At 35.0% G+C, this 27,871-nt stretch overlaps 1 protein-coding gene across 2 annotated transcripts; it reads left to right on the forward strand.

Annotated features, from left to right (window-relative positions):
* LOC129265062 (inactive tyrosine-protein kinase 7-like) lies at positions 1–27,377 on the forward strand. 2 transcript variants are annotated; one of them, XM_064101806.1, is made up of 12 exons: positions 1–168; positions 2,046–2,333; positions 10,059–10,227; positions 12,358–12,485; positions 16,061–16,354; positions 16,974–17,107; positions 18,591–18,726; positions 19,279–19,551; positions 19,981–20,247; positions 20,932–21,282; positions 22,036–22,268; positions 22,771–27,377. In XM_064101806.1, the coding sequence occupies exons 2-12, from the start codon at positions 2,225–2,227 to the stop codon at positions 23,344–23,346; spliced, it is 2,670 nt and encodes an 889-aa protein (XP_063957876.1). In that variant the 5' UTR covers positions 1–168; positions 2,046–2,224; the 3' UTR covers positions 23,347–27,377. The 2 variants fall into 2 exon arrangements, with proteins under 2 accessions (XP_063957876.1, XP_054759020.2); XM_054903045.2 differs by lacking the exon at positions 1–168 and having other exon boundaries at positions 2,021–2,333.
* Positions 27,378–27,871: the final 494 nt, after the last annotated feature.

Below are 27,871 nucleotides of genomic sequence, written 5' to 3' on the forward strand. Positions count from 1 at the left end.
ATTCTTTGATACAAATGTTAGCTTCAAATAACAATCCCTATCCCAGTCTTGGATCCTAAAAATTCCACCTTATCTTTACTTCTGAATTTACCAATGTTATAACCATCCCATTCCCTTCCTATTTTGGTCCGTGTATGATCTTTAAATTTTGAAGCTCTTATTACTCAGGTGAGTAAGAATATTAGCTATTTTCTTGTACTATTTGAAGCTGTGCATAGGCGTTTCAGAATACAGATTTAATTCAATGAATCCCATTTGTATGTTATTAACAATCTTTTGGTTGGACTCAGTCTTTTCTTTGCTAACACCATAAAATTATTGATTGAATTACACCTAAGATGTGGCAGTTTCATCTTGTCTTATTTCATGTTGTAGGTATGAAATCATTCTCTCTGTATGAAAGCCCAAATGTTAACTTTTTATTTGATTGTGAGTGGAAGGTGCTGTCATGATCCATTACAAACAATCATAATCTTGATATAGGCAATGAGTTTGTAACATTTTGAAATTGGTAAATGAAGTGAAAGTGACGCAAGCAGCATGATACCGTGACTCACTTACACAGAAACACAACCTCCAAATTATCCCCTCTATGCTGTCGGCTTGTTTGACACTTGAGGGGCAGGTTACCCTGCGTCCAAATCACAATTGGTATCCAGTGAAACTCGTCTTTCAAATAAGATTAATTTCATCATAAGATTCCCCTGTAATTCTCATTGACAGCTCTAGTCTCTGTCACCCAACTCCATATTGCCATCCTTGGAAGCACTCTTTAGGGCCGTCTGCACCATCCCGAGTTTTCAAATTAGCGCGCTATTTCTGATCCGGCAAATTATCCCGATCTAAAAAATCTCGAGATAGTTTGCGGTGGAGACGCAATTATCGCGCTAGTTCGTAGGATTAATCTCGAGATTGCAATCCCAAGTCAACTCGGGTTTATTTGCAAAATAGCGCGCTATTTTACGAATTATCCCGCTAATTCGTCGGTGCAGACGCACTCGAGATTGGACTCGGGGTAATTTATTCATGACGTCAGTCCATAATGCAATTCGCGTTCCACTTCCGCCTTGGTCAAAACATAAACACGTGCGAAAGTCAACTTTATACATGCGAATAGATATTATCGCGAATAGCGTTCATCAATTGCCTAATCAGCAACGATGGTGTCCCACCAGTGAATGGATTTTGGGAGAGACCAGACCGAAGGGGGAGGCGCTCATCGATGATGGTCATATTCAATAACAACACTGACAGCAGTGTTGTCTTATTCCTTCGCAAAATGTGAGCAAATAGCATTTCTTTCCTCCTTCTCTCCCTCTCTCTCTCTCTGTCGTTGCCTCCTACTCCGCCATCATATTTAACGAAGAATACATCACTTCTTCACTCGCTGAGCTGAGAGGATTGTTGCATAACACCGGTCGAATTCGGCGAAAGTGCTAGTGAAAGGAGTACATTGCTTGCATATCGCGGGAAGTTATTCAAAAGCGCGGGCCGTTGAAACTCCAAGATCCGAAAGTGTGCATGCTCGTAATATCGGTCTTGTTGCCTCGCTCGAGCAGGAATCGCTCTTCTTGCGATGGTGGAGACGGGGTTTCTTGAATCTCGAGATTAATCGCGAAGTGGGCCGATCGGGCTAAAATCTCGAGATTGAGCAAACTCGGGATGGTGCAGCACCGCCTTTTGGGTCATTGTGCTTCTAACATGAAACATCTGAGACTTTTTAATAAAAAATAAAGTTCTTAGTTAAATTTTGGTATAGTCAAACAGTTTTCTGTTATTTCAGTTGATACCTGTTACCTGTAGACTCTATGTACATTTTTTTGAGTGGTATCTTGCTCTTCACTATAGAAAATCATAATCATATGGAATGCCAACACTGTATGTTGTGATTGTTGACTATTACTAACCTGAACATGACTTGTTCACTCCTGCATTTGAGACAATGGTCATTACTCAATGCATGAAATTGTACTTTCATAACTGTACTTATTAATGGAAGCATGAAAATAAAGATAATAGCATGCTTGCCTATGTTACTATTGCAGGGATCATTGAAGAGGTACGGGTACAGCTGAAATCACCCAGTCTTCCAGAGGAGGTAGAAGAAGGGGTACGGGTTACCCTCATCTGCAAGGCTAGTGGTAACCCTGAACCGGAAGTCACCTGGTACCATGACCAAACACTGGTTACTGCTGGTTCCAACATTGATTTCATTGGTAATAAGATGAAGATCAAGAGCGCCACCGCCCTCGATAGTGGTACTTATTCCTGCCAGGCATCCAATGTAGCCGGTACCACACCCAGCACAGATAATATCCAGTTTAATATTGTGGGTAAGTTCAGTGAAAAAAAATTCTTGTTGAACTGATATCATTTTAAAAAAGCAGAAATAGGATTGCTACTGTAGCAATAATGAATTTATTTATAGGAATAAGAAATGAAAATTTAAATTTCAATAGCTTAAATTGCTGCAAATTGCATATTTATGGGCATGTATGAAGGAAGCCCTTTGAGATGAATTATTCATCCATTCTTTCGTGTAAAATCATCATCATTTTTTTCCTGTTTTCGTTTTTACTTTTTGTTGAAAGGTTTCTATATTAGTCATCATTAAAATAGAAGATTGAGAAGCAAAAAAAAAAAGTGTTATAATTTATCTTTGCTCATCCGCTCTCACCAGTTTTACATCAATACGTATGAATTATCAAGTAGCATGGCTTATTTATCATCATTCATATCGTGAATGGTCGTTTTGTGATCAATGTATGAATCATCTTTCCATTGCCTGTGGTGTACAGTCTGTGATACAGCCTTTAGCTAGCTAGCTAACCTGATTAGAACAAGAATGAAATGTTTCTGAGAATGTTGGAAGGTCATAAGCAGATATTATGATCAGATATGACTGTCTGACTGTGGTGCGGCTCGGTGCTTTGAAGTCTCTTTATTTGTTGTCTTACTTTTAGCAAGAATCACGATGTGATTTAGCTTGGCACTTTGAAGTATTGGAATGTGTTTTTACACAAGTTAGTAAGATCATGGAGCTGTACATGCAGGCATTTTTGTGATTTAAAGATAAATTCCAGTTGTGGGAACGATCTCAAAATGACTTTTTACAGAATTTAATATAATGATCACCAAAGTTTCTGTTTGTATGAATAAAAAATATGTGCCAAAGGATTCTGGAAGAAATTGTGTAATTGCTGAGAAATAAGCAAAATAAGCGCGGATTCGGTCACTTCCGTCGGGTCTTTATTCCAGCAATAATAATACACTGTCCCACGTGTGCCTATCTGTGTTGGCGATCTTCAGTGTGATCGTTTTTTAGCTAGATATTATGATTTCACAAAGTTCAGTTTATGTACATGTAACTGTACCAGATCTAGATCCACGATGATATATCAATACTTTACCTTGGTTTTACAGACTTTCTCACGAAATCAGTGTTTTACTGCAACTACGTTCATTTAGCTTTAACTCATTTTGAATAAAAGAGAATGAAAAAAAAACAGAAAGCATTTTTTTGTAGTCAGTGAAAGCCAGGATGAATTTAAATACAATGTGTATTTTAGACGTTTGGTTTTCACTAAAAAAGCTAAAATTAAGTCACGTCACATTAGACAAATCAAATACATTGCAGTTGCCATACTTGGCTCATGATTAGTACTCCCATGGTTACTATCCCATGCAAGGAAGAATCCTTAACTACACTGGTCAAACCCTGGATGTACAATTAATATGATTAATGCTAAAGATGTATTTTTGAATTTATAATGAAATGAATTGAAGTCTTAAGATGTAGATCCAAATCCAGAGATTGACTGGTAAAAAGTCCAGATTTAGAAATATTTCTTTGAGATTTATTAAATCTAAAATTAAAAGCGTATACCGGCCAACTTAGACCTCCACAGTCACTTCGGGCCTATATTTTGGTGGTAACTTAATAAACTTATCCATCTTTTTAGAGATTTTGATGGCTTATTTGTGAGAAGATTATACATCTTTTTTTCAAAGTGCAAAGAAATCAATGGAGTTGCAGCTGTCATAACTGGTGTTACCAGCTAATTAGTTCACAACCGTTGTGGTAGTTTTAATATCTCATGAGTATTAGGATGGATACTATCTGGGGCCCGTAACACAAAGCTTAGCAATGATTGTAGAACATTTTTCTACGATTGATTCCATTGACTACAATGTACAATCAATCGTGAAATCAAGCGTACGATCAATCGCTAACCTTTGTGTTACGGGATCCTGGTGATGTAGTTGAGTGTTTTATTGATCAGTAATAACCAATCAATATAAAGCATTACTTCTGTTTCATATAGAGCTATTCGTAAGTTAACTCTCTGCATGACTGGTGACCTGTTCTCGTGTTAAATTAGATACTCCAAAAATTTTCCTGTTTTAATATGGTGGAAGTGAATTTCGTTTCAACCTGATAATTTTTGTAATCAAACTTGGTATTCAGATGCTTTTTAATATAAAAGAAATTAATCTGCAAATGTTGGATATAAACTTTATATAGCTGATGGGATTTAAAATGATTGAGAGTGTAAATTAGCATTTAACATTAAAAAACCCTTCCCAGTTGTGCATGAAATCTTGTGTAACTTCTGAACATGTACATGAAACATTGTCCTATCCAATATGTACCACCCACATGAAAACTCATTTGATTATTCCATGCTTGTTGCTATGGGTAGTGCAAATAACTACTGAAAAGAAGTGTCAAGTTAAATTGAATTAGATCCACTGAATTGATATGTTATGAATCATTCTTCTTTCTATCTTATCTTATCCAGCCGATATCTTTGTTTATACACTGGGGATGATATTTTCATTGACAGCTCTCAATATCGCAACTCACAATAATATTTGGTGATGGGTACTTTGAACGTGAATACGTGTATCTTTATTTTGTAGAAAAATGGAAGTATTCCAACACTAGAATAAGATTTCAATCCTCAGTCATTGATAAGGGATGATATTGTAATATAATTTTACAGTTAACCCAAAGTTGGTACATGTACAGAATGTTTGAAATTATATGCTTAATATATATGTTATTAAAACCATTGATATTGGACTGGATTTTCCCTTCAAATACAGATTTTTTTAAAACGTAGTATGTAATACTAATGTACGATTGTAGTATTGTACATGTATCCATAGAGTGAGTGTAGTCGCTTTAAATGGATAAGAGCGTGAATATTATGGTGTGTGATGATGTGAATGACCTGCTTCTACCTCCTGGCTATTCTTCAAGTTCTTTATCCTGCCTCCTCTATGAACCAACCAGCATCTCAGAGGCAGGTCCCTGGGTGATAAAATGGCCATTAAAAGGGGCCAATTTGCATGGAAATGACCTGTATGCTTGGTATGTATTTTGGCATGGATATTGAGTGTCAGATATGAAACCCTTTGTGTATGAGATCTATGCAGCAGAGCTAATAACAAAGCAATACTTCATTTCCTTTTGGCATATATTGGACACTATGCATTTTTATGTTTCGTTTTTTCTCAGTCAATCATTCTTTGAATGTGTTTTAATTTCCAAGCTATACTTCTGTACAGTTTCCCTGCTCACATATATTTAAACGTTACTGAAACATAATGTTTTCCCACCCTCCAAAACAAGTCTCCAATTATATCAAAGAGAGCAATGATCAAATTTCCATTTAAATCTTTAAGTTTATTTTGTTCACAAATACACTAACATATACCCTTTTTTAATATCAATTTACTTTATTTCAAGAAATAATTTTCATTTTTCTCTGTTATGCTGTTACATGTAATATTGTTGTATTTTTAAATATCAAAATGATAAATATCATTTTAGCACTAGAATAAACTTTTCTATCAAAGCTGTTAAAAAGAATGCTATTACATCTAGTGCACAACTATAATCATCTAGCTAAATTATTAGAACAATCTGTTGATACTAGATGGGTTACACATGCCCACATGTGATAAGTCATGTTGGCAATTTTCAGCAAATGTATTACATGTAGGTTTCCCCAGTTTCAGCGAGTTTCATTATTTCATATTGGGCTCGACTATATATGGGCCTTTGTTAGTACAGTATGCTTTGATGGTAATAAAACAGTTCACTTTCATAAGAAAATTTATCCCAAAATAATTGCTTACTGGGTATACTTGACTTCTGCTTTACCTAGACATCTGTCTCCCCTTTCAATCTATCTCATATAAGTTTACTCTAGTGGTTGTATCCAGTGTAAACCCTTGGAAAACTGCTGGATCGGGGGGGGGGGGGGCACAGCCGGCACGTGCCCCCCTTTTGAGAGGCACAATTAAAATTTGTAATGTAAAAATGCTGTTAAAACAGAATTGTGCCCCCCTTTTGAAAGTTGTTTTTTCTTGTTGCCCCCTCCCCTTTGGAAAATCCTGGATCCGCCCCTGCCTTGGATTATGCCTTTGCATAATCCACTTCATATACAGAAATGCTGAGACGATTGTTGAACATATTTCTAGTGTTGGGTTATATGTTACTTGAGACAAGCAGGAGTCTTTGTGTGTGTAGACACGAATATTAGGCTTATGTCTCGATTGGTGATACAGTATCCATAATTAAATGCGTGGCTCTGCATGATAAAATAAATGGATTCTATCTTTACAGAAAAAGGGATAATGGGATTGCATTCAGAATACAAATTTGGAACCCATGCAAGAACACAAATTAGAGTCATGGTACAAAATGTAAAGCTTTGTAATAAACTATTTGTTTTGTTAACTTGGATTCCTGCCTGATTCTTACTTTGGTTTTGATGCAGTTTGACTGCTTGAACTTTGACTGTTTTTGATAATGCATTGGTTTGAAATGGATGATTTGCTTATAATTCATTGCAGGGCAGTCATCATTTAAGTTGAGATCTTCTCTTTGTTAAATAAAGACTTAAATAGTAATGTTGATTCTGCAAGAATTTGGATCTTTGAATTTTTGTTTTGTTCTCTGTCATGATTGAATAAATAATTACATGAATGCAATTTTTGTGTTTTAAAATAAGAGTTAAATTTTATGCGGAGTTGTTTAATTCCTGATTGTAAGCTGAGAAAGAAATATTGACTTTATTCTTTAATTTGAAATTCTCTGTAGTTCTCTGTTGAACTTGGAAACAAATTGTATTACTTGAAAGGTTTGATGGGGCAGGGACACCACCTTTTTTGTTGATGTTGAGGTCCTACCTCTAGATAGATCTAGATATTTTTTTTCTGATTTTTTTCACAAACAGTGACTTCTAAAAACCATAAAAAAAGAATCCTTTTACTTGTTTTTATGGTCATGTGCTTGATGGAACATTATAGTTAAACCCTTGCCTTATCGATTGATTGATTTTAGCAAAACATTGCTGAGGAAGAAGTATTGCAGACAAGTTTTAATGGTAACAATGAATGTGAAATAGTGAGGTTGGAAATATTGACTGCTCATGTATATGCATGCATGGAGCAGCTGAGAAGTAAAGAGCTCACTAGTATGAGTCAGACATCTCTCCTCAATAGATGTGTTTGTGGTGTAAGAGCAGCCATATAAGGAACCCATACTCAGGTCTTTAATCTACCTTGGCTCAAAAGAAACCTGAGTCTCTCACCCATCAATCCAAATTTAAAGCTTATTACACTTTCCACCATGTTCTACACTTCAGTCTCAGTCTCTGAGAATGTTGAACAGCCATGTTTAATCCAATTCCTCATCAATTTGCATTTGCCTAGGGAATAGAAATGGGAGTGTTTAGGATTTAGAACTTGTTAGGTTCTCATGCTAGTTGTCTAGATCGGAAGGGCAGCGGGGCGGCAATGGTGGGGATGTTTTTCGCTGCAGCACGCCTTCATTGATAGGAGAAAGATGCCCTGAGGGAAGGCTCACTCATGCTTGGAGTAAGATGCGTTTAGAGTCCAGGTTACCCAACCGGCAGCAAACATTTAATGTATGCCTTGGTTGATAAGTCATGCTCAACCAAGTATGTGCATCTATGTATGCCATGTCATATTTTGTACGGCAATCGTAACGATAATGGGCGGAAGTTCGCTCCGTACCACACTGAATCTCCTGCGTTCTTTGCTGAGTGCTTGTTAAGTAAGTCTATCCATTTCGCATGATTAAGCCAGACAAATATTATCCCCCTATTCAAAATGACAGACTGTACCAGGCTATGAACATATTTACAGAAGTGAATTGTTTTCAATCAGTGTGTATGTGTAAAAAACAAATACAAAATCAATTTTTTTTCTTCTTACAATTTTTGAAAACCAATTTTTGTTCTAAATTTAATGTTGATTGCTCCAGACAAGCTAGTCTAAGTTCAAAACTCTTGTGAAATTGTATTTAGTATAATCAAATAAATTGCTTGATCTCAAATGTGTGTGAAAAAAAATATATTGCTCAGTTGTGAATTTTGTGCTTTAGATGATGTGCTTCTCTACTAATAAAGCGCCTCTTCATTTCTTTAACTTTTATTATCGCCATTCTCATAATTTCAGTTGACTTGCACAAAAATCGAACTGCTTCAAAATATATGCTTGTATGATACATTAATGAATATTTTGGGAACCTGTACAGATTATTTAATTATTCATGCTTACCCGTATTATAGCTTCCTAAGTATAAAGTAATGGGTAGCGAATGTTTTTTTCATGGGTCACAAAATAATGATATATTATTGGCAATATGCTTGGCAAGATACATCAGTAGAAGTATGCTCATCTTTTTATGTTATTCCAACATCATTTCACACAAGTTAGCTTCCTGGTTTGGCATTTAAAAATGTTGAATATTTTTTATGACTCAGTCTTGTGGTTCCCCTTCCCCTCCTCCCTCTTTGATTTTTGATGAACTTTACCGAGATTTGTGTGGAATAGTGCATACTTGTGTCACTTCACATGACACTTCCATGAATCTTTCATCATGTCATGTACTCCCTATCACTCGTTTCTCTTTCCAATATGCCTTTTAGTAGTCACTTCATAGAATAAGATGAACCCACCATATATGAGTCATGGGGCTGTAGGCCTACTTCATACTCTCAACGGCCACAGCTTCTAGCTAGGTGTCCATAGGAAAACTAAACATGCAATTAATCCTCAACGTAACTTAAACCATCCATGTCTTTGGCTCCTTTTCCCAATTTCGATTTATTTCATCAATTGAGTAGGGGTTTTTATTCTATTGAATTAGTTTGAATGAGCGTGATAACCTTGAACTGTGAATGATTCCACACAGAGTTCATGCACCATTCAATCTTTAATTTCATTTTGTCCTCTCTCATAATAAAATGTATGTTTCCAAATTTGTCATTATGAAATACAAGTAACAGATAATTACCCACTCTGTCTGTGGTTGATTGCATTATCCTTCCATATTGAAATATCTAAGAATGATGGTTGAATAAACCTCTATTATTTGTACTTGTTTTGGAGGGTGTATAGATTCAAATACAGGTTCATCCTGCTTCTTTTATACATGTAGTTACTCCATGTTTTTTCCAACCATTGACATAATATTTATCAAAAAAATAGATTCAATTGAAAAGCACATCTTGTTTGTACAGTATTTTAATGATTAAATGGGCCAATCTTATATTTTAAAAATGCCGTAAACAGATAAACGTATTTAGTGAATTGAAAAAAAACATTATTTCATCCTTTTTGGTGTTGAGGAGGATATGCAAACCAGAATTCAAATCATTCTTTAATTTACCGGTAGTCAAAACTTGATTTTGAAAAAACAATATAAATGAAACCTAAAAAAAGAAACACACTTGAATGCAAGTTCCATTCATATTTCTCCTATCATTTTTTACTGACTCTCAAATGTTTAAGACCTTCAAATTATTCATTCATTCTCATACTAAGTATTTGTTATACATCCTTGGTTGTATGTACAGAGATGAGATATACTCTGGTTCAACTTCATCCTTTAACTGAATATATTGACTTTATCAAGATGGTACGTAGATTAAGAAGATTCCCTATTTTGTTCCTTTCATAATGTATCCCATTTGGTTGTACTCCTCATTTGACATGTTAATTTCTGTTTTCTACAGATTCCAATTTGCCAGTTGTTGAGGTGGCACCCGCTGATGCTTTGCGTGTTCTAGGAGACTCTATCGTGTTCCATTGTCAGTTTAGTGGAGATCCAACGCCACCGGTAGAATGGTATTTTATCAAAGATGGAGAGACTCCATTAGCCCTTATGAATGACACAGAAACTGGGTGAGTAACTTCTACTCATCAAATATTACTATGTTGTAAAATAAGTATCAAATCAATATTGACCAAGGAATATTTAGATATTTATTTCCATAAATAAACACGTTGTGTAAAGATTGTACCAGTATTCAACCTAGTCATATACTAAGTAATCAGACGCTTGGAAAAAAAACCCCTGTAAGATCATAAGTCGCAGGGCCATGGAAATGCTAAAAATTAAAGTAATATTGGTCAGAAAGAATTGAAAAGCAAAAAAAAAAAGCAAAAAAAAAAAAGGTTCTCATCCCAAAATGAAGGTGATTTGGATAAACTTTTTACTGTTAAGCATACCATTGGGGTGCTGGCTATGATGTTTAACATTTGCAGCACCCCTAAAGCACCCCCAATTCTCGCTACCCCAAATAGGAACAAAAATCTCATAATGCGCGAGACGAGATAATTTTCACTCCGTCGGGTCGTCATCACCACTTCCGGTTCAGAGTCATGCTCGCGCGAGGTTCGCGATACTGAGTTTTCCACATAGAGATGTATACTAATTACACATATCTCTATGGTTTTCCACCACGCTGAAATCGATGCCAACAGCGCAACATTACATGTACAAATTATAATACTTTTTATTTAATTTGGTCAGTTTTGATTCCATTTGAATTATAATTAAAAAAAATATATATATTTTACGTGAAAATAATTTTTATTAATGTTTTTATTTGGTTATAAAAAAAGTAAACAAAAAATGAATATCTTAAAATTTTGCATTTAGCGACCGGCCTGACATCACAATCGTATTCGACTAGACGCTAAATATATTCAGCATTCATTCCGTTCAATTTTTCGTCGACCACAAAATGGAAAAAAAATCAGTTTCGGAACTAAAAAAATCTTAACTGACAGAGGAATACCGTGCAATAGAAAGCGTCGGGCAGAATCAATGACTTTAGCAGAAAAGGCCGTTAAACTGTATCGTGAAAGAGAGGGTTATGATCACAAACTTTCCGAGCGAAAGCGACGTTGTGTTGTTGTGCGTGACGGAACTGTTGATCTGAATGGCAAAACATTGCATTGGACTTCCGAACAGGAAGTTGTAATACCGAAAAGCTATCCCATAATGCAATGCGCGTTACAGGGATTTTCCCGGATCTCGGCGAAATCGCTATTTGGGGTAGCGAGAATTCCCAGGACCATGCAGGGTCATTCTTTAACTTGCCTTGTTCAATATTAGGAGCATTCATTACCTATATAAAACAGTCATATGTAAGATAATCATACCATTAACCTAAAAGTTATTTGAAGTTTCTTTCTAGAGTGCTCAAGCCATTTGCCTGTTTGACCCAAATATTCTACATTATAATGCAGTTCAAAGTGTTTAATGAAGACCAAAGGACAATAGATCAAAATCATATTATTATTGCATGACATTTTACCAAATTGGGGTCCCGTAACACAAATGTTAGCGATTAATTGTACATTGTAGTCAGCAATCAATCATTAAAAAAAGGCTCTGCGATGATCGCTTAGCTTTGTGTTATGGGCCCAAGGTAACCTTAACACAAAGAGATAAAATCAATCCTTACAATTGATTTTATTATTTTGTACATAAAATACCATTGTGTTTTCTAATTTACAGGGTCTAGAATGTAAAGACATGAACTTTGGTGGTGTTTCGCAAGAATTAAGTGTTGACTAAAATCGCTTCTAAATTTCCTGTTGCATATGGTACATGTATATAACCCATCGCTGCATTGGTTAGATTCCCTTGTTAGATCACGCACAAGAGATGCAAACTACTGTGTATTCATCAATGAGATAACATGTTGAATACTAAGTGCAGGTTAGCATTTGTATGACTTTATTAAATTCATACTGAACTTTTTGTGAAAAACCTCCAGGGCTCCATGACACAAAGATTAGGGATCAATCGCTAAATGAACTGACCAATCAATATCAATGTTACACGCGCATTAGGTTTAAAATACTGACCAGGTATCAATCAGTGCAGTTCTTTCATATTTGCAATTCATCGCAAACCTTTGTGTTACGGAGCCCAGATCTACTCTACCAGTACCGAGTAGACTTCTTGTCCCTCATTTTAATTTTCTTTCTGACTTCAATTATTTTCTCTATCTTTTTTAGGACATACATCCAAGGGAACGGAAGTCTTAGTCTTGACAATATAATAGCTGATGATGAGGGCGTATTTCAGTGCGTATGTAACAGCCCTCATGGACGACCGCATGCCAGTGCCAGACTGACTATAGCAAGTAAGTACACAAAGTTTCCTAATTAGTGAATCAGGAAGGACTGAGGAGGTAGTATCTGTAGTAAAAGATCACTTGTACCCTTAGCTCTGGTGTGAATTTTCTGGAGGGGGGGGGGGGGGTGGGGGTCATGTAGATTCAACGTAATTTAATTGTGTGAATATGTGATCAATTATTCACTCAAGTACTTAAACCATTCAATCAATATCGTTTAGTCACCATACATCTGTATATGACATTGCAACAGTTGTATACAGGTAACTCAGTGGTCAGGATCATCCCATCCCCTCACCCCCCCTCCCCAACTCACTCCATGTGCAAATTGGATATGCACACTATCCAAGACATATTCTCATTATACTTTCTAAAACTATTTACTGGAAATCGGTTCAAGGAACCAGTATGGAAGATCGCTTTGCTAGCGTTCCCATTTGGCCAGCCGAAAGTGGTTTTCAAACCCACTTCACATAAAGTGGCCTTGTTGCTATGGAAAGTGGGGGCGACATTTTTCGCGCGAAATTTTAAACCGCACCATAGATATTCTCCATACAGTGTGTGGATTAGCGCGCTCAAAATGTGCGAAGATCGCTTCCCGAAGAACAGTGGTGTCCTCACTTAAGCTAAAACCAATTTAACGAGGGACAGCGATCTTGAAAACTACATCGTGAGGTGGTTTTACAAACTGGTTTGGAAGATCGCTTCCAAGACCGCTTAGACCGTTCTCATTACATGTTAAACTAGTTTCCACTAAACTAATTCCAACTAGTTTTAGGACGGTAATGAGAACGGGGTTCAAGTAATGCTGCACTGGTACTTATCTCTCTCTGACATTACAGAGAGCAATAGATCAAACCACAAATTCTTATAATGCTGTTGATTCAGGTGTGAACCAGATCTACATGGCAAATGAGACAGCTGGTTGGATATTAGCTCTACATTCATGTTTGAAGTGGTCTGTAATAGATGGAATCACAACTTCACTTTTTTAGTTTTGCCGACAGCATCATGCTATTGTCAGCTAAGAAACATATGGTATGTACACCCGGGGGGGGGGGGGGGGGCACTTCCATTGACGAGTGGATACCATGCGCGACCATGAGGTCTCGAAAAGCACCCTAAACACGTATTTTCCATATTCTGAAAATGCACCCCTTAACAAGTATTGGCCTGTATAACCCTACCCTTAACAAGTATTGGAAACAAAACGATACTCTTGGCAAGTATCCCCTGAATTGGACCCTTAAACAAGTACAGCGATATTTCAGTCGGTCGTCGGTTTACCTTTACCTACATCATTGGGTTTAGTACAGCCCCACCTCCCCACATCTCGCGCAAATCGTACTCTAAACACGTAGTGTTGACTCTTGGGGCAAAAAATACATCCTTTATAAAACATTTAGTCTTAAGTTTTTGTACCCTAGCAAATTTGACCCTAAACACGTAGCTTTCCTAGCGAAAATAGATACGCTTTTTTCATTATTTAAGTGTTTTTGACCCCCTTATTACGTTAAGTATGTAACGTGCCCTATCTTGAAAAAGACATCCTTTTTTACGTGTTTTTTTGGTCGCGCATGATATCCACTCGTCAATGTAAGTGCCCCCCCCCCCCCCCCCCGTATGTACACTGATAAACCATATTTTCATGCCCATAGAACTCAAATAAGAAAGCCATATCAAGGTAGATCAATCCAATAAAGAGGTGAAGGTGAATCAATTTATATTTAGGACAAAGGTCAATGGTTAGTTCTCTGGGATGAGATATTGAGGTCAGATCATAGGTTGTTTTTGCCATAGAAAGGCTGTAGGACATGTGATCATTGGCAAACACTCCAGAAAACTCAGATCTAGACCATTGATATCATATTTTGAAGGGGAAAAAATGTATTTATTAAATTTCGTAGCGATTTCACTGTAGATGAACTTGGGGTCACAATAGTGTCAAACCAAACAAGCCTTCATCCAAATACCTTCCTCCTTCCCCTTCCCTTATTTCTAGGGGGTCATGATATTGACCTTACATCCAAATCATATCAAGATTAGTATAAACCCCTCAAGGTGAAATATCCTTTGAGATTTGGGAACAGAAAAATGGCAGGGATTTATTTCACCTTTTTTTCTTGTAGAATTCTCAATTTGCAAGATTTGATCTTTTGATTTTCCTCTTCACTATACTTCCTGAATATTTGTTTATTATTTCCCATGATCCCTTCTCTTTCTATTTCCTTTTTGCATTATGGACTCTTTCGCTCTCACATCACTGATTATAATTCAGATAATTACGGCTAAATGAAAAGATGATGCCAGTAGTTATATTACGTTTGAAAAGAGGTAGTTACTTCAGTGCTGGCCTATTATTTCAATTGCTAATGGGACAATCTATCTGTACATATCTCCCCAGAAGTTTTCTCCCACAATTGTCTCTTTCTCTTTCATTGTTTATACAACCAACATGAGATAAGCTTCCTACCATCTGGTTGACTTCTTTGCTTGATATTGAATGTATAAAAGTAGTGTTCCCTTGTTTGATATTCAACCCACAACTATGTACAACCCTAGAGGACATTATGCTCAACCTATTCTATCATCAGTAAGGTCAATAACTTGACCCACCCCAGCAAGGCATCTTGGGATATCTAAACTCCGAACAGCTGTCTCTTAGTGACAACATTCATGGCATCCCTCTAATGTGCTCTAACGTCTTTGGCTTTGCATCAGAGATGTACATTCTTGATTTCATTTTTACCTGAACAAGAGAGCGCAGATTATATTTTCATTGAATTATTACTTAATTCAAAATAAGTTTAAAGGCTTTTTCCTCCCTTAAACAATACATATTTTGTATGTAAAGCCCCAGCATACACATTAAATTTGCAAAAAATTTATTCTGAGTTATTAGAAGAATTACAATGTGAGGGAAAGAAGAATTAAGGAAAGGAAATGAAAGGAATTTATAGTGGTGAAACTAGCTGTCACATAATTCATGTAGCCATATTAAATTGAAAATCCAATCACACGATCAAAACATGCCCCCAAAATATGGATTATGAACTCTGATAGATCCAGGACAGATATTGAGCTGAAATGATTTACACTCTATGTAATCTTGATTTTCATCTTACCTATTCCCTTTGTGTCACAGGGGGCTGTGCACTGGGTAGTTGTGCCCAATGTTTTTATTTCCTTTGAAGTTGAAATATACTTGGAAGAAGGATAATTTAAGTAATACACTTGCACTTGAATCCAATTAATACCTATGATGTAAAAAAATAAAAAAAATATCTCAATGTTCTCATTTGATACTCAAATTTTCTTCTATTCAATAATAGAATATACATAACATCATGGAAATGAGTAGTCATGTACCAATGAACATTATTCATATGTTTATATAATTTTGTTTTCAATTTCATTTTATTTTTTAAAGGAAATATTATTTTGTTTGCTGATGCTTAAATTTGTGAGAGGACTTTTTAGCTTGTGTCTCTATCTCATCACAGAAATGTTAACATAATGAGAAAATGTGAAAGTTTTGTACATGTTTTCCGAATTTAATTCTTAATGGCATCTCATTCTTTCAGCGTTGAACCCTCTACCAGAGTTCGAAGACCAATTAATCCCAGAAGGCAACACAAAGAGCATAAACTGCTTGTATCCAGAAGGAACAGAGTCTGGTATTCCTGCACCATCCATACATTGGCTGAAACCAAGCATGCGTGAGGTACCTTTAGATGAAACCAAGAGGATACGTGTGGAAGAGGAACGAAATCTTCTCGTCTTCGATCCTATCAAGAAATCTGATGAAGGCAACTATACATGTGTGTCCAGTAACATGGCTGGTGAAACTACACAGATACTTCAAGTTATGGTTGCTAGTGAGTATACTACAGGGTGTTCCACAAAGATTTATGTGTGATTGAAGGGGTGAAAAGTGTATTACCGTTTCATTCAAAATAAAGTATGTTAGAATTTGAAGTCATAATTAGAACTGCATTTTATAGTACCTCAATAACCTCATAAGATTAATTTGTTAATTGAAGGCCTTGGCTTTTAAAGTGAAACAATAATTTCATTTGACTGATTCCTTGAAATAATCATATTAATACTTTTTTTCTGGTAAAAATGAATACTATACCAATGGCAATGCATGTGTGGTATCTTTACAATACAAGAACATTAAACACACACACACTGAAATGACTCTACTCCAGTTTATCAGTCTATCTCTAAGTGAGGAATAATCTGAAATACAGGATTTTATGTGTTGGATAATGCCTGCATACAGAGAGATGCTCCAAATACCAATACTCTTTATATATGGTTTACCTCACACAAATGTACTTAAAAATTTAATTTTAAATATTTTATTGTGAAAATAAAACAAAATGCCATGGACCAGATGAAGTGACCCAACCAATAAAAGAAAACATAGCCAGCATTTATACTTTTTATAAACTTGATAATCAACAAGTTATGATTCTAATCATTTCTCAGCTGTACCAAAGATTACCACCAAACCTATGGATGTCCACATCCGAGAGAATCAAGAGGCCACACTTCATTGCAATGCTACTGGGACACCTACACCAACCATCAGCTGGACATTTGGAAATAAAGCTATCTCAAATGTAAGTAGTCAAATTTATAGTATGAATTATATCCAATGATGAGGCTGCTAAGTATTGCATACAATGTAAGAGGATGGAGAATAACTTTTGTTGCCATTTTAGTGCTGTTCTAGTCATATTTGACCTTGATAAAATTTAAAGGGACAATTCAGGCTGAAAATTATTTGAATGAATAGAGTAAGAATTAACAAGTGAAGTTAAAACACACTGAATTTGGATGAAAAATAGAGTTGTGTCATTCTTAATTTTAGTATTATTTGTTTAAACCATCTTTTCCATGTTTTCATGAATATGTAGTTGAGCGAGCTGATGTTATCTCCCTGCTTGAATTTCTATTGTATTTCATGTAAACTATTCTAATCCTCCTCATTGCTGTAACGTTTTCTTTTTTTTTGCAAAACAAGGGAGATTTTTCTTTTATAAGTCATTCAGATTTAAATTTATAAAAAACAAAAAGGAAAGTGGCAATGTGAATAATGCTAATTTTTCAGACAAGAGTACCTCTTTAAAATTTGATATGCATACCCATTCAGATGGAAATGAAGGTGATTTCAACAAAAATGGAAGCAGGGATGTGGATAATCATATTTCATCTTAGAGTAACTTTTAAAACAGTCATGTGCACATCCACTTGGATGAAAATGAAATTGATTTCCACAAATCTACAATTTCATTTATTTTAGTATGTGAGACGAATTTCATCAATACATCATATGATATATCAAACATTTCTACTTGATATTTGCTAGAATGCACTTCAGGTGCTCCATGCAAGATATATTTTTTATTATCTAAATAGGCCCCCATTCCACAGAACGGAGACCATGATCTTCAAGATCACTGAAATTCGTCATCTCTATGGAATGGCTCAGAAAGACCCCTCAAAAAACTATGAAAGACTGATGGATATTTCTTGTCTTTCTGGTCTTAAACTAGTCCGATAGAGATCTTTCAATGGTCTTTCAGAGATCTTTTATGCAACAAGTTATCTTTCAGAATTCTTTCCATGGACTTTGCCTGGTCTTTCAATGATCTTTGAATGATCTTTGAATGATCTCTCATGAGTCTTAGAGTGATCTCCGCAAAAATCTTGAGACTGCCGAAAGATCATTGAAAGACTATTAAGACCTTTGAAAGTTCATCGAGAGACCGCTGAAAGACTGCTGAAAGACCACTGAAAGACCATTTTCCTGTAAGACTGTTTTGAACCGTTTCAAAGTTTTGGAGCCCATGAAGACCACAAAGACCACTGAAAGATTGGTCAGGGCTCATGTAAGACTTCAAAGACCATTGTAGGTTCAGTGAGAGACCTCTGAAAGATCAACCAGAATTCATGGTCTTTCAAAGGTCTTTCAGCGGTCTTGTTCTCTGTAGAATGAGTGTGAATTCACCCCTCCAGGTACAAAAGACAAGCAATTTATGAGATTGACTCTTGGTATCCAGATTTCATGTATGAAGGTCTCTTTGAATTTTTTGTTTACAGAAGCAAGGTATTGATTTACTGGATGATGGATCCCTTGTAATCAACAGTGCTACAACTCGACACAATGGGACATATACATGTAGAGCTACAACAGTAGCAGGAATAAAAACTGCATCTGCTACCATCTATGTTGAAGGTAATATATTCTTAACCGGACCATATCTTATAAAAAATAACTATCTTTAAAAATTGCTTTACATTTTTACTTAACATAGTCACATTAAGAAAATTTATATTTATATACCGTGGGGACATTATAAAGGAGGGGAAAGTTTTTTTTTTAATGTGATGAAAAATGCATTTTGAAGGAGTGGAAAAAAAATGCCCTTAAAAAAAAAAATTCAATGAAAATAACTTTTCTGTATTATCAGATAGCCAAAGTACTAGCATAGCAAGCTTTGAATTCTGACTTCAGACTAGTCAGAACTGTATTTCAAGAGCTCGGTCGATCATTAAGCTTGGGTCTATATCTTTAAGTAGTAGTACAAGAAAGTCTTCCTTGTAAAAGAAGGACGTTAAACAAATATGCCAAGCATTCATTTTGAAAACATAGCGGAAATTATATATGATTGTATATTTGGATGAACTAGCAATTGTCAAGGAACATTGCCTGTCTATTCTCAGATTAAAATACTTTTTCATCATTTAGTAATCACATGTTCTGTTGTTTATGTCTGTATTTTTACAGCTATTTTGAGGTTCAATCCACGCCCCATTACTGCAACGACTTTAGACCGTGGTGAGGTCAATCGCCTAGTGTGCCATGCTACGGCTAGTATCCAACCTCATATTGTCTGGTACAAGAAAGGTTTGATTGGATCATGGCCAGATCACATTTCTGAACCTAACCTAGGAGTTCTGGAATTTGACCCAGCTCAAGCGAGTGATGCTGGAACATACATCTGTATTGCATCCACTGGTCTTGAAAGGATTAATTCCACTGTCAGAATTGAAGTAGTTGGTAGGTATAACATTGAATTATATTGACTAGATGAGGAATCACTGATACTGTTCATGTGCAGAGTTACAGTGTTTCTAAGATAAGATATTTGTATACTTTTTTAGTATAGTTGATATATTCAAGTTTCTTTACATGACATTGGTTATCTGAATCCCATTATATGTATATCTTATGGTTATAACTGTAATGTATATTAATTGGTGAATTATGTTTATATATGGGATTGTAATGGACTAAACAGATACAATGACATGCAATTAATACTTGTAAGACTTAACAAGAATACTTGCAAGAGTAAACAAGAAATGCATAATCTATGAAAAATATCTTATGGTTGGTGTCTTCTTTCAATTTTGAGAGTACTTATTCTCGTATGTCATAGATTGGGAGACAAATCATAATTTCTTATTGTTTTATTTCCATTAACAGTTAAACCCAAGTTCAGAATCATCCCGAACAACACCATAGGATTTGAGGGCTATTCTCTGAAGATTGACTGCACAGCGTATGGAGACCCTGAACCAACAATTACCTGGATGAGTAAACCAATCATAAATTACCCTGATCATTTCACTCATCTACCTAACGGTACCCTCATCATCCAAGAGGTTTCTGCTAATGATGCTGGTAGATATCAGTGTATTGCCGGTAGTGATGCGGGTCTCAATACAACAGAGATAACACTATCTGTTCAAAGTAAGTTCTTGTTTTACACCTCGTCTTGTCAGTACGGAGCTTTAGATTTGTGTACGTGTGAGACAAATGCTGTCGTTCTGTCTCTCATTACTTCATTTTCTCACAAACTTTCTTGGCCAATTAATAGTCCTCTCAAATCTAAAGGTCATGCCCATGAGATGCCTGATACGTTGACATGACACTGCTCCTGTGACAATTGCTCCAGGCTATAATTTTTCTAAGATATAGGGTTAGGGTTGCAATTGGTTTTTATGTTATGTTTAGGGTTAGGTTAAGGAAAGTGAAAAGTATTAAATTCAGGGTTGAAGTATCAAGTCATTTGATTTGTGTGTTGAATTTGTATATTGGAGCACTTGTCACTGGAGCATATGTCATGGAATCCCTGATACATCATAACACTTGGAGGGTATTATTTGCAGAAAAAAATTGTATCTATTGAATTTATCAGAGTTAAGGGTGCTGATTTCTTAAATTGCATCTTCACAAAATCAAAATCGAGTTTGCAAACAAGTGTAGGGATAAAAAATTTTAAACTTCCTACTGATCTGTCTTTTTGTTTGTCTAATTTTGTTCAAATCTATCTGCTAATATAGGAGAGGCTGTGACAATGTAGGTATCTAATTGGGAATAAGAGATTATGAGGGATGGGCAAGACTTTTAACTTATTGTTTGTTATGATTTCAGAGGGTACACCTCCTGATCAGCAGCCAGTCCCAGCTCAGGTCATGACTAGAACCATAGCTATCGCCGTCGGGTGTGCTGCAGCCTACATCTTCCTAGTAGTTGGTCTCATGCTGTGGTGTCGTCAGAGACGTCGGCGGTACAGACGAAAGATGAAGAACATGGAGAAACCCAATGGGACAGTAGCAGGAGGAGCCAATAATAAGATGTTAAATGATTGTCATGATGGAGAGAATGGGAAGGTTGCTGATGGAGAGATAGCTTTGAATCCTACTCCATCTAAGAATCATCAAAGAGGGAGCTATGATAAACTCCAGTTCCCAAGACATGATATGCAGACCATCACTACTATAGGTAAAACTTAATGCTGGTTAATTGAACTAAAGTTGATTTAGAGCAAAAGGTAGATTTCTTTAGAATTGTCATATGTTCAGGATATAGCAAAGTGAAATGTTTTCTGGAATGAGATTATGATTATAATGATTATATAAAATGGGCTACATATACTTTGCATTCAGCCTGCAACTCCTGCATTTTCGTACAATAAAAATCAAAATTCAAGAATTTCATCATGGTAATTGACAATGAAGTTAAAACAAGACAACCTTTTACAATGAGGAGACAAATAGTATTGTGGTACCTTGACCAAGAGCTGTTTACGTTAATCATAATTAATGCGCGTGCAGATTGAAAGAGTGCAATATTGTAAAGATGATGTTTAGAAATTCCCCATTGGTGAAGGGAGGCAACATACAGAGGAAAATCTTTATGGGAATTGAAAAAAAAACATGTGTTTATGCTTTGTGCAACAAAGCTTCTTTATTTGCCCAAGATCCCCGAAATGAGTAGGGCAAAAAAAAAAAACACGAACATACCTTTGGAATGGATGGACAGCTATAGAGCATCTGATGTAAGTAATCATATGTTTATTAGTTAATCTAATTCAATTACATGCAATAGATTTAAGTCATGAAGAATTATGTTCAAGCTAATGATGACATTGTTCATCTGTTATTCATTATATTGCTCTGTAAGCCTAGATTATAGATCACAAAATAGTTACTGTATTGTGTGAATGATAATGAAGCATTTATCTGATGATTTCAGGTCATGGAGCCTACGGCGAGGTAACGCTAGCGAGGGCAGCAGGCATCAAAGATGGTGAGGAGGCTACTACAGTGATGGTCAAAGCTCTACAGACCAAAGAAGAGTCATTACAGTTAGATTTCAGACGAGAGATTGAGATGTTAGGCAAGCTGAATCATGAGAACATTGTGAAACTCCTGGGTGTGTGTAGGGATAGTGAACCACAACTCATGATCACAGAGTATTTAGATTGGGTGAGTGCATTGTAGGAAAGGATGACTGAAAAGACATTTTCAACTGGATTTATAGATGCTTTAAAAGACATAAAAGATGAGATTTTGAAGAAAAATATTGCTATTGCTGAACATTTATATAACTTGTGTAGGTATGTTGATGTCACCAAGTACCTTCTTTGTAAAAGCATGGAGTATTATATTGATACATAATTAATTTTTCAAGATTTAACCAAGTGTTCATGTAGTTAACTCTTTGATCCCAAAATACTTCATTTAATAGAATGATTGAGGTGAGTCTATATCGTTGCTTTTTTTAATATCTAGCAAAATTGATAGTGTGTGGAAATAGATAAAAAGCAAATTTTGTGTGTGTTGTATTTAAATTGTTCAAATCTGAAAAAATAATTCTTTATGAACTCGGGCAGTGCTGAATAAAGCAGATTATGTGTTGTCATATTGCTTAATATTTGTCTTTCTGAATGTAGATTAATTATTTTTTTTATGATTTGTTTGATAACAGGGTGATCTGAAGCAGTTCTTGCAGGCAACACGTGGTGAGAATGGCACCAAGAACGTACCACCTCCGTTGACCCTTAGTCAGAAGATAGACATAGTCAACCAAGTAGCTCTAGGTATGGAGACCCTGTCAGCCAATCGGTTTATTCATGGTGATCTAGCTGCTCGTAACTGTCTTCTATCACCTTCAATGGAGGTGAAGATCTGTACCATGTCTGTAAGTCAAGATCTCTACCGCCCAGAGTACCATGAGTACCACCAGAAGCTCATCCCGGTCCGCTGGATGCCAGCAGAAGCCATCTTTGAGGATGAGCTCTCTGCAAAGAGTGATGTCTGGGCTTATGGGATCTTTGTATGGGAGGTATTCAGTCAGGGAATGTTACCCTATTCACAGCTGGATAACGATGCTGTGATGAGAGCCATGATAGATGGTGAGTTGATGCTGGAGACGCCATCGGATACACCAGAGGAGATAGAGCTGATGATGCATCGATGCTGGGCTGATAGTCCTAAAGATCGTCATAGCTTCTCCGAGATCACCCATCACCTTGGACGCATCTCAACTGATAGCCGTGTATAGCTACCTACATACAGTACAGGTTATTGTTATGCAATATCATCAAGGATCTCTGAAGCCAGGTGTTCTGCATGCGCATCTTTTTCAGCGAGTTGAAGAAACTTGAGAATATTCAATGTGCTGGCTACTCAATAGTCAAGCAGAAACCAACATAGTGCGTAGTCGTGTGAACCAAGTCTGAGGACTTGAAGCTAATAACTTTGTTTGCTTGATAGAGCAGAAAAAAAGTTCTGTGAGGACTGCAAACCAACTAATTGGACTTGAAATGATGTATGCAAAAATGTAAATGAACTGTCTTATGTTTGCAATCCATCCTCCTTTACATACATTGTAAAGTACTATGAAAAGGAAAAGATATACAGTAGAAAAATCATGTGGTGTTTTAATTTGTATTTGTGATTATGTAATAATTGTAAACGTGTCCAGTATTTTTTATTAATTCATAAAACCAAGAGCAACTCAAATTTTTTTATCTGATAGATCCTTGTAGCAGACATGTGGAAATGTGACTTAAGGAGCGGTATGCAACTTTTTGGTATGACAAAATGGGAGATAGGTACAAATGAAAATTTGAAGCATTAACAGTGAAATAATGGGAGTAAATGAATTTTGTCTAAAATATGGTGTTATGGAGATGTTATATAAAATTGATAGATGATTAACGTGACGTATAAATGTTGCAATTCATAAAACTGAAAACTGTAAGTTATGCACAAATTAAAAGCATGACAGGTGACCTGTTTTTTCCCAATTTTCCCTTGTTGAAGGTGGGACTGAATCTCCTATAAACCTCACAAAAGAAAAACATTAAACATTGCATTTACGGTAGATGGTTAAGAACTCAAAATTATTGTGAATCTGCTGTAGCAACCAAGAACAGGTCACCTGTCTCTCACAAAGAGCTTCATGAAATACCTTTCAGATATCACAACAAAGGTTCTTACAAATATGCATGAGAACTTTATAAAGGAAGTTCTCCAAAGTGCTCTGATTTTGTAAATGAAAGATTCTATTATAAAGTTTCTTTATATGAGTGTGTAAATTGCAATCTAGACGAAACAATAATAGTTGATGACACAGAGTAGACTACTGCCTCATTTAGTAATCAGTATTCAATATTCCTGTTGATGTGTGACTTTAATATTATGGATTATTCAACAGCTCAATGCACTGCAGAGTACAAGCTAATAACGTCATAGCACAAAAATATGAAATGAATATTTGTAAATAGTTGCACTTGTTTGCCAGTAGTATAGATTAAGTACCTTGTAGGAATATATGTATCTTTTAATATCAGGTTTCTTATGACACTGCTCTCAAATTATGAGATATGGATGAAATTCATGAAATATATGTTCATTGAAATGAACATTTGGTAGTATATGCTTCCAGTGTCTATATGCGAGTTCCACCCAAAGAGAACTGATTGAATGTACTGGTTAACTGAAGTCACATGGTTAGTGAAAACGCATTGAAGTCATTGTCTAGTTATTTTTATGTAGTTCTTGTGACAAAGGGAAATTAATAATTCATTAAAGATTTAATTGACCAACTTCCTGTAGTTTTCATACTAATTGATGTTATCAGACCAAATATTCTTGGACCAGCTTTGAATTATCCTTTTCCTGTATTAAATGAAATTCAAGACACTCTGTCCATCCATATCATTTTGTCAAAGAAATTAATCATTTATTGTTAAGTTGATCAAATTAATTGCAATTCTTTTCAAAACAGCTCCCTCCCCCAAACTGTGCAAAACAAAGATTAAAAAAAAGTTAGTATATTCCTCCTCAGTATGCTGCAACACATGGGCCAAATATGTTTATATCAGAAGAGTGTTTTTTGTGTTGAAACAACATTAAAGGTGCTAGTGGAACAAATTAAAAACAATCTGTGAATATTTCTTGTACTAGGAATTACCCACTGATATATTTTAGTCAAATATATGTTAGCTTTTTCTTCCTTCAACTCTTTTTTTAAATCAATTTTAAATATATTCTTAAATTCCATTGCAGTTTTTACTTATACATTATTGTCCCCACCTCTTTTCCAGATGAAATACCTTTAATCTAAATTCTATACCAAATCAAACAACAGTACTTTATTTGTTTATATTGACTTGTACTTACTACTGTCCTTTGTTATTAACGTTAGTACTATTATTGAAATTGTATTGACATCTGTGACATAATCATAAGTTCAATTTTAAATGATTTTTTTGTTAATGTTTATATACAAAATGAGTTAAAAAGTAATTTTACTCTTATCTCATATACAGTCAAGGGAAGATGTTCAAAATTTTATTTGACAGATGACAGAAAATGGAAGTAAGAAGAGCACTGTCTTCTATTCCTGTATTATTTGCATTTTGTTAATGGGTTGGAGTACTACCAAAAATTTTCTGAAATCTATTAGATCTTTGATATTGGTAAAATAAAAATTCTTTTTCCAAGTTAGTAATCAACAATCCTTCCATATTTATTTAATTATTTGATGCAATTTATTGTTTACTACTCCATACTTGCACATGCTTTTAATCAAGAGGAATTTCAGTTAACTTAGAAAAATGTAAAATATTTAGTTTTTATACCCACCTGACGAAATTATTAGTCCTCACTTTATTCTTTAGAGTTATTTTTTTTAAATATTTGATCATGGATGGGTGCATTCTAATAAATTTTAGTTGGTTTCTTTATTTGCTCATACTGATTAAAATATTGATTCATTATGTTAATTGTAAAATTTTAATTGATGGATATCATACCCCTTTTCAATGAGATATGGATAATATTGTCTTTCTATTAATCTAATTTATTGTCTTTTAATGATAAAAAATGTGCATTTTGAGAGGATACCAGTTGGAGATAATTATTTGTTACTCATGTGAATTTTATCATGCTTTCTTATCTTTGTAATAATGTATTCTTATTTATGCTTGCAAAGCTTAAACTGTATATATGTGTACATTTGTCTTTTATAAAGAGCACTTACTGTGTAATACTTTATGGACAGTTGCTAATTTGCTATGTATCCATTGCAAATAGCCATCTGCACTCGCATTTGCAATGGAGATTCTAATAGGTTCAGTTTAGTGTGTTTTGAGATAGTCTCCTATCAAGTTTATTTATTATAATTTCATTGTTTTCAAGTCCTTATTCATTGAGTATTTAATTTTTAAATTTTTTTTAAAAAGAACTTTGTATTCAACATTTCATTTAAAAATAAACTGCTGAAATACCAACAAGTCACAAATTTATCATAAAATTAAGATTTTACAAGAATTTTCATTAGTATTTTATAGTGCTCAAGACGTATACAGATATAAAGTCACCTGTCTTTTCTTTTTACATGATCTGCTACTTAACAAAATTACATCAAGGTTAATTTGGATCATAGGCCATTACAAAATAATGGAAATTATTTCATTGCAAAATTTTTAATTGCCATTTATAGGTAAAAGTGTAATTTAAGAATGAAATCCCTGAAGTCTATTTTGTCCTTTGAAGTGTTTGTGCTACATTGGACCTGATGACTTAATTTTTAGTTGATTCTGTTATTTTATTTTATTTTATTTTATTTATCAGTTATTTTTAAAGTACAATATGATATTACGAAAGCAAAAATCAAACAGTTTAGTGAAGGAGGCTATAAGAACCAAAGACTCATTGTAGTATTGATCTTGGGAATTAAATACTGTATTTCATTCTTCCTACATTTTTGTTTTATTTATTTGTAAAGAAAAAAAAACTCATCATATATCAAGGTGGGGCAATTATGTACATGCTGTAGTTATACTTATGCTTTCTATTGTGTCAAGTCTGTGAAGTTTTTGGAAAAGACAAAATAAAAAAGATTTTTTTTTTTGGTATAAATTGGATAGATATTAAAGGCTAGTTGACATACTGTTTGACTGACCTCCAAGATTGTGTGCATGCAACATTACTAGTAGAACCATGTATCCCATTGTCAAGTTTCCATGTTTTTGTTTGTATAATGCAGACAAACAAGAATTAAAAGTCATGTTCTTAAGAAAATGAGGCCAACTTAGCCTGTTTTTGTTGTGGTATGTTATGATGATGAACCAAATGGTCTGTATTTTGAAATCGGGTATTTAAGTTAAACCATAGTTTAATTATGTGCTTTTTTAAAACTTTATTCAACCTGTGTAGATTTGATTCATTTCGTATGCTTTAAATGGGAGAATATGTTATTTACCATTCTTAGGAAATACTGATATATCAAGTGCAAAATGCCCATTGTTTGGACCTCTACAAGAAGAGATGCCTGTCACATTTGGCTACCCACATTTAAACAAAAACTTTATACCAGAGTTTAGGTTAAACCATAGTTCAAAATACAGTGGTTTTCAGTAGTGTTAATAATAATAGGCATTTATATAGTGCCATCTATCTAAAAATATTCTATTCAAAGGCGCACAAGAAAAGAAAGAATGAGAGTTCGGATGTGTCGAAGTGCCAATAACTAATACTGTTAGAAAAGATAAGACTTCGATTTAGAGTTTAAGGTC

This window comes from Lytechinus pictus, chromosome 7, assembly GCF_037042905.1.
Source record: "Lytechinus pictus isolate F3 Inbred chromosome 7, Lp3.0, whole genome shotgun sequence".
NCBI classification, from domain to species: Eukaryota; Metazoa; Echinodermata; class Echinoidea; order Temnopleuroida; family Toxopneustidae; genus Lytechinus; species Lytechinus pictus.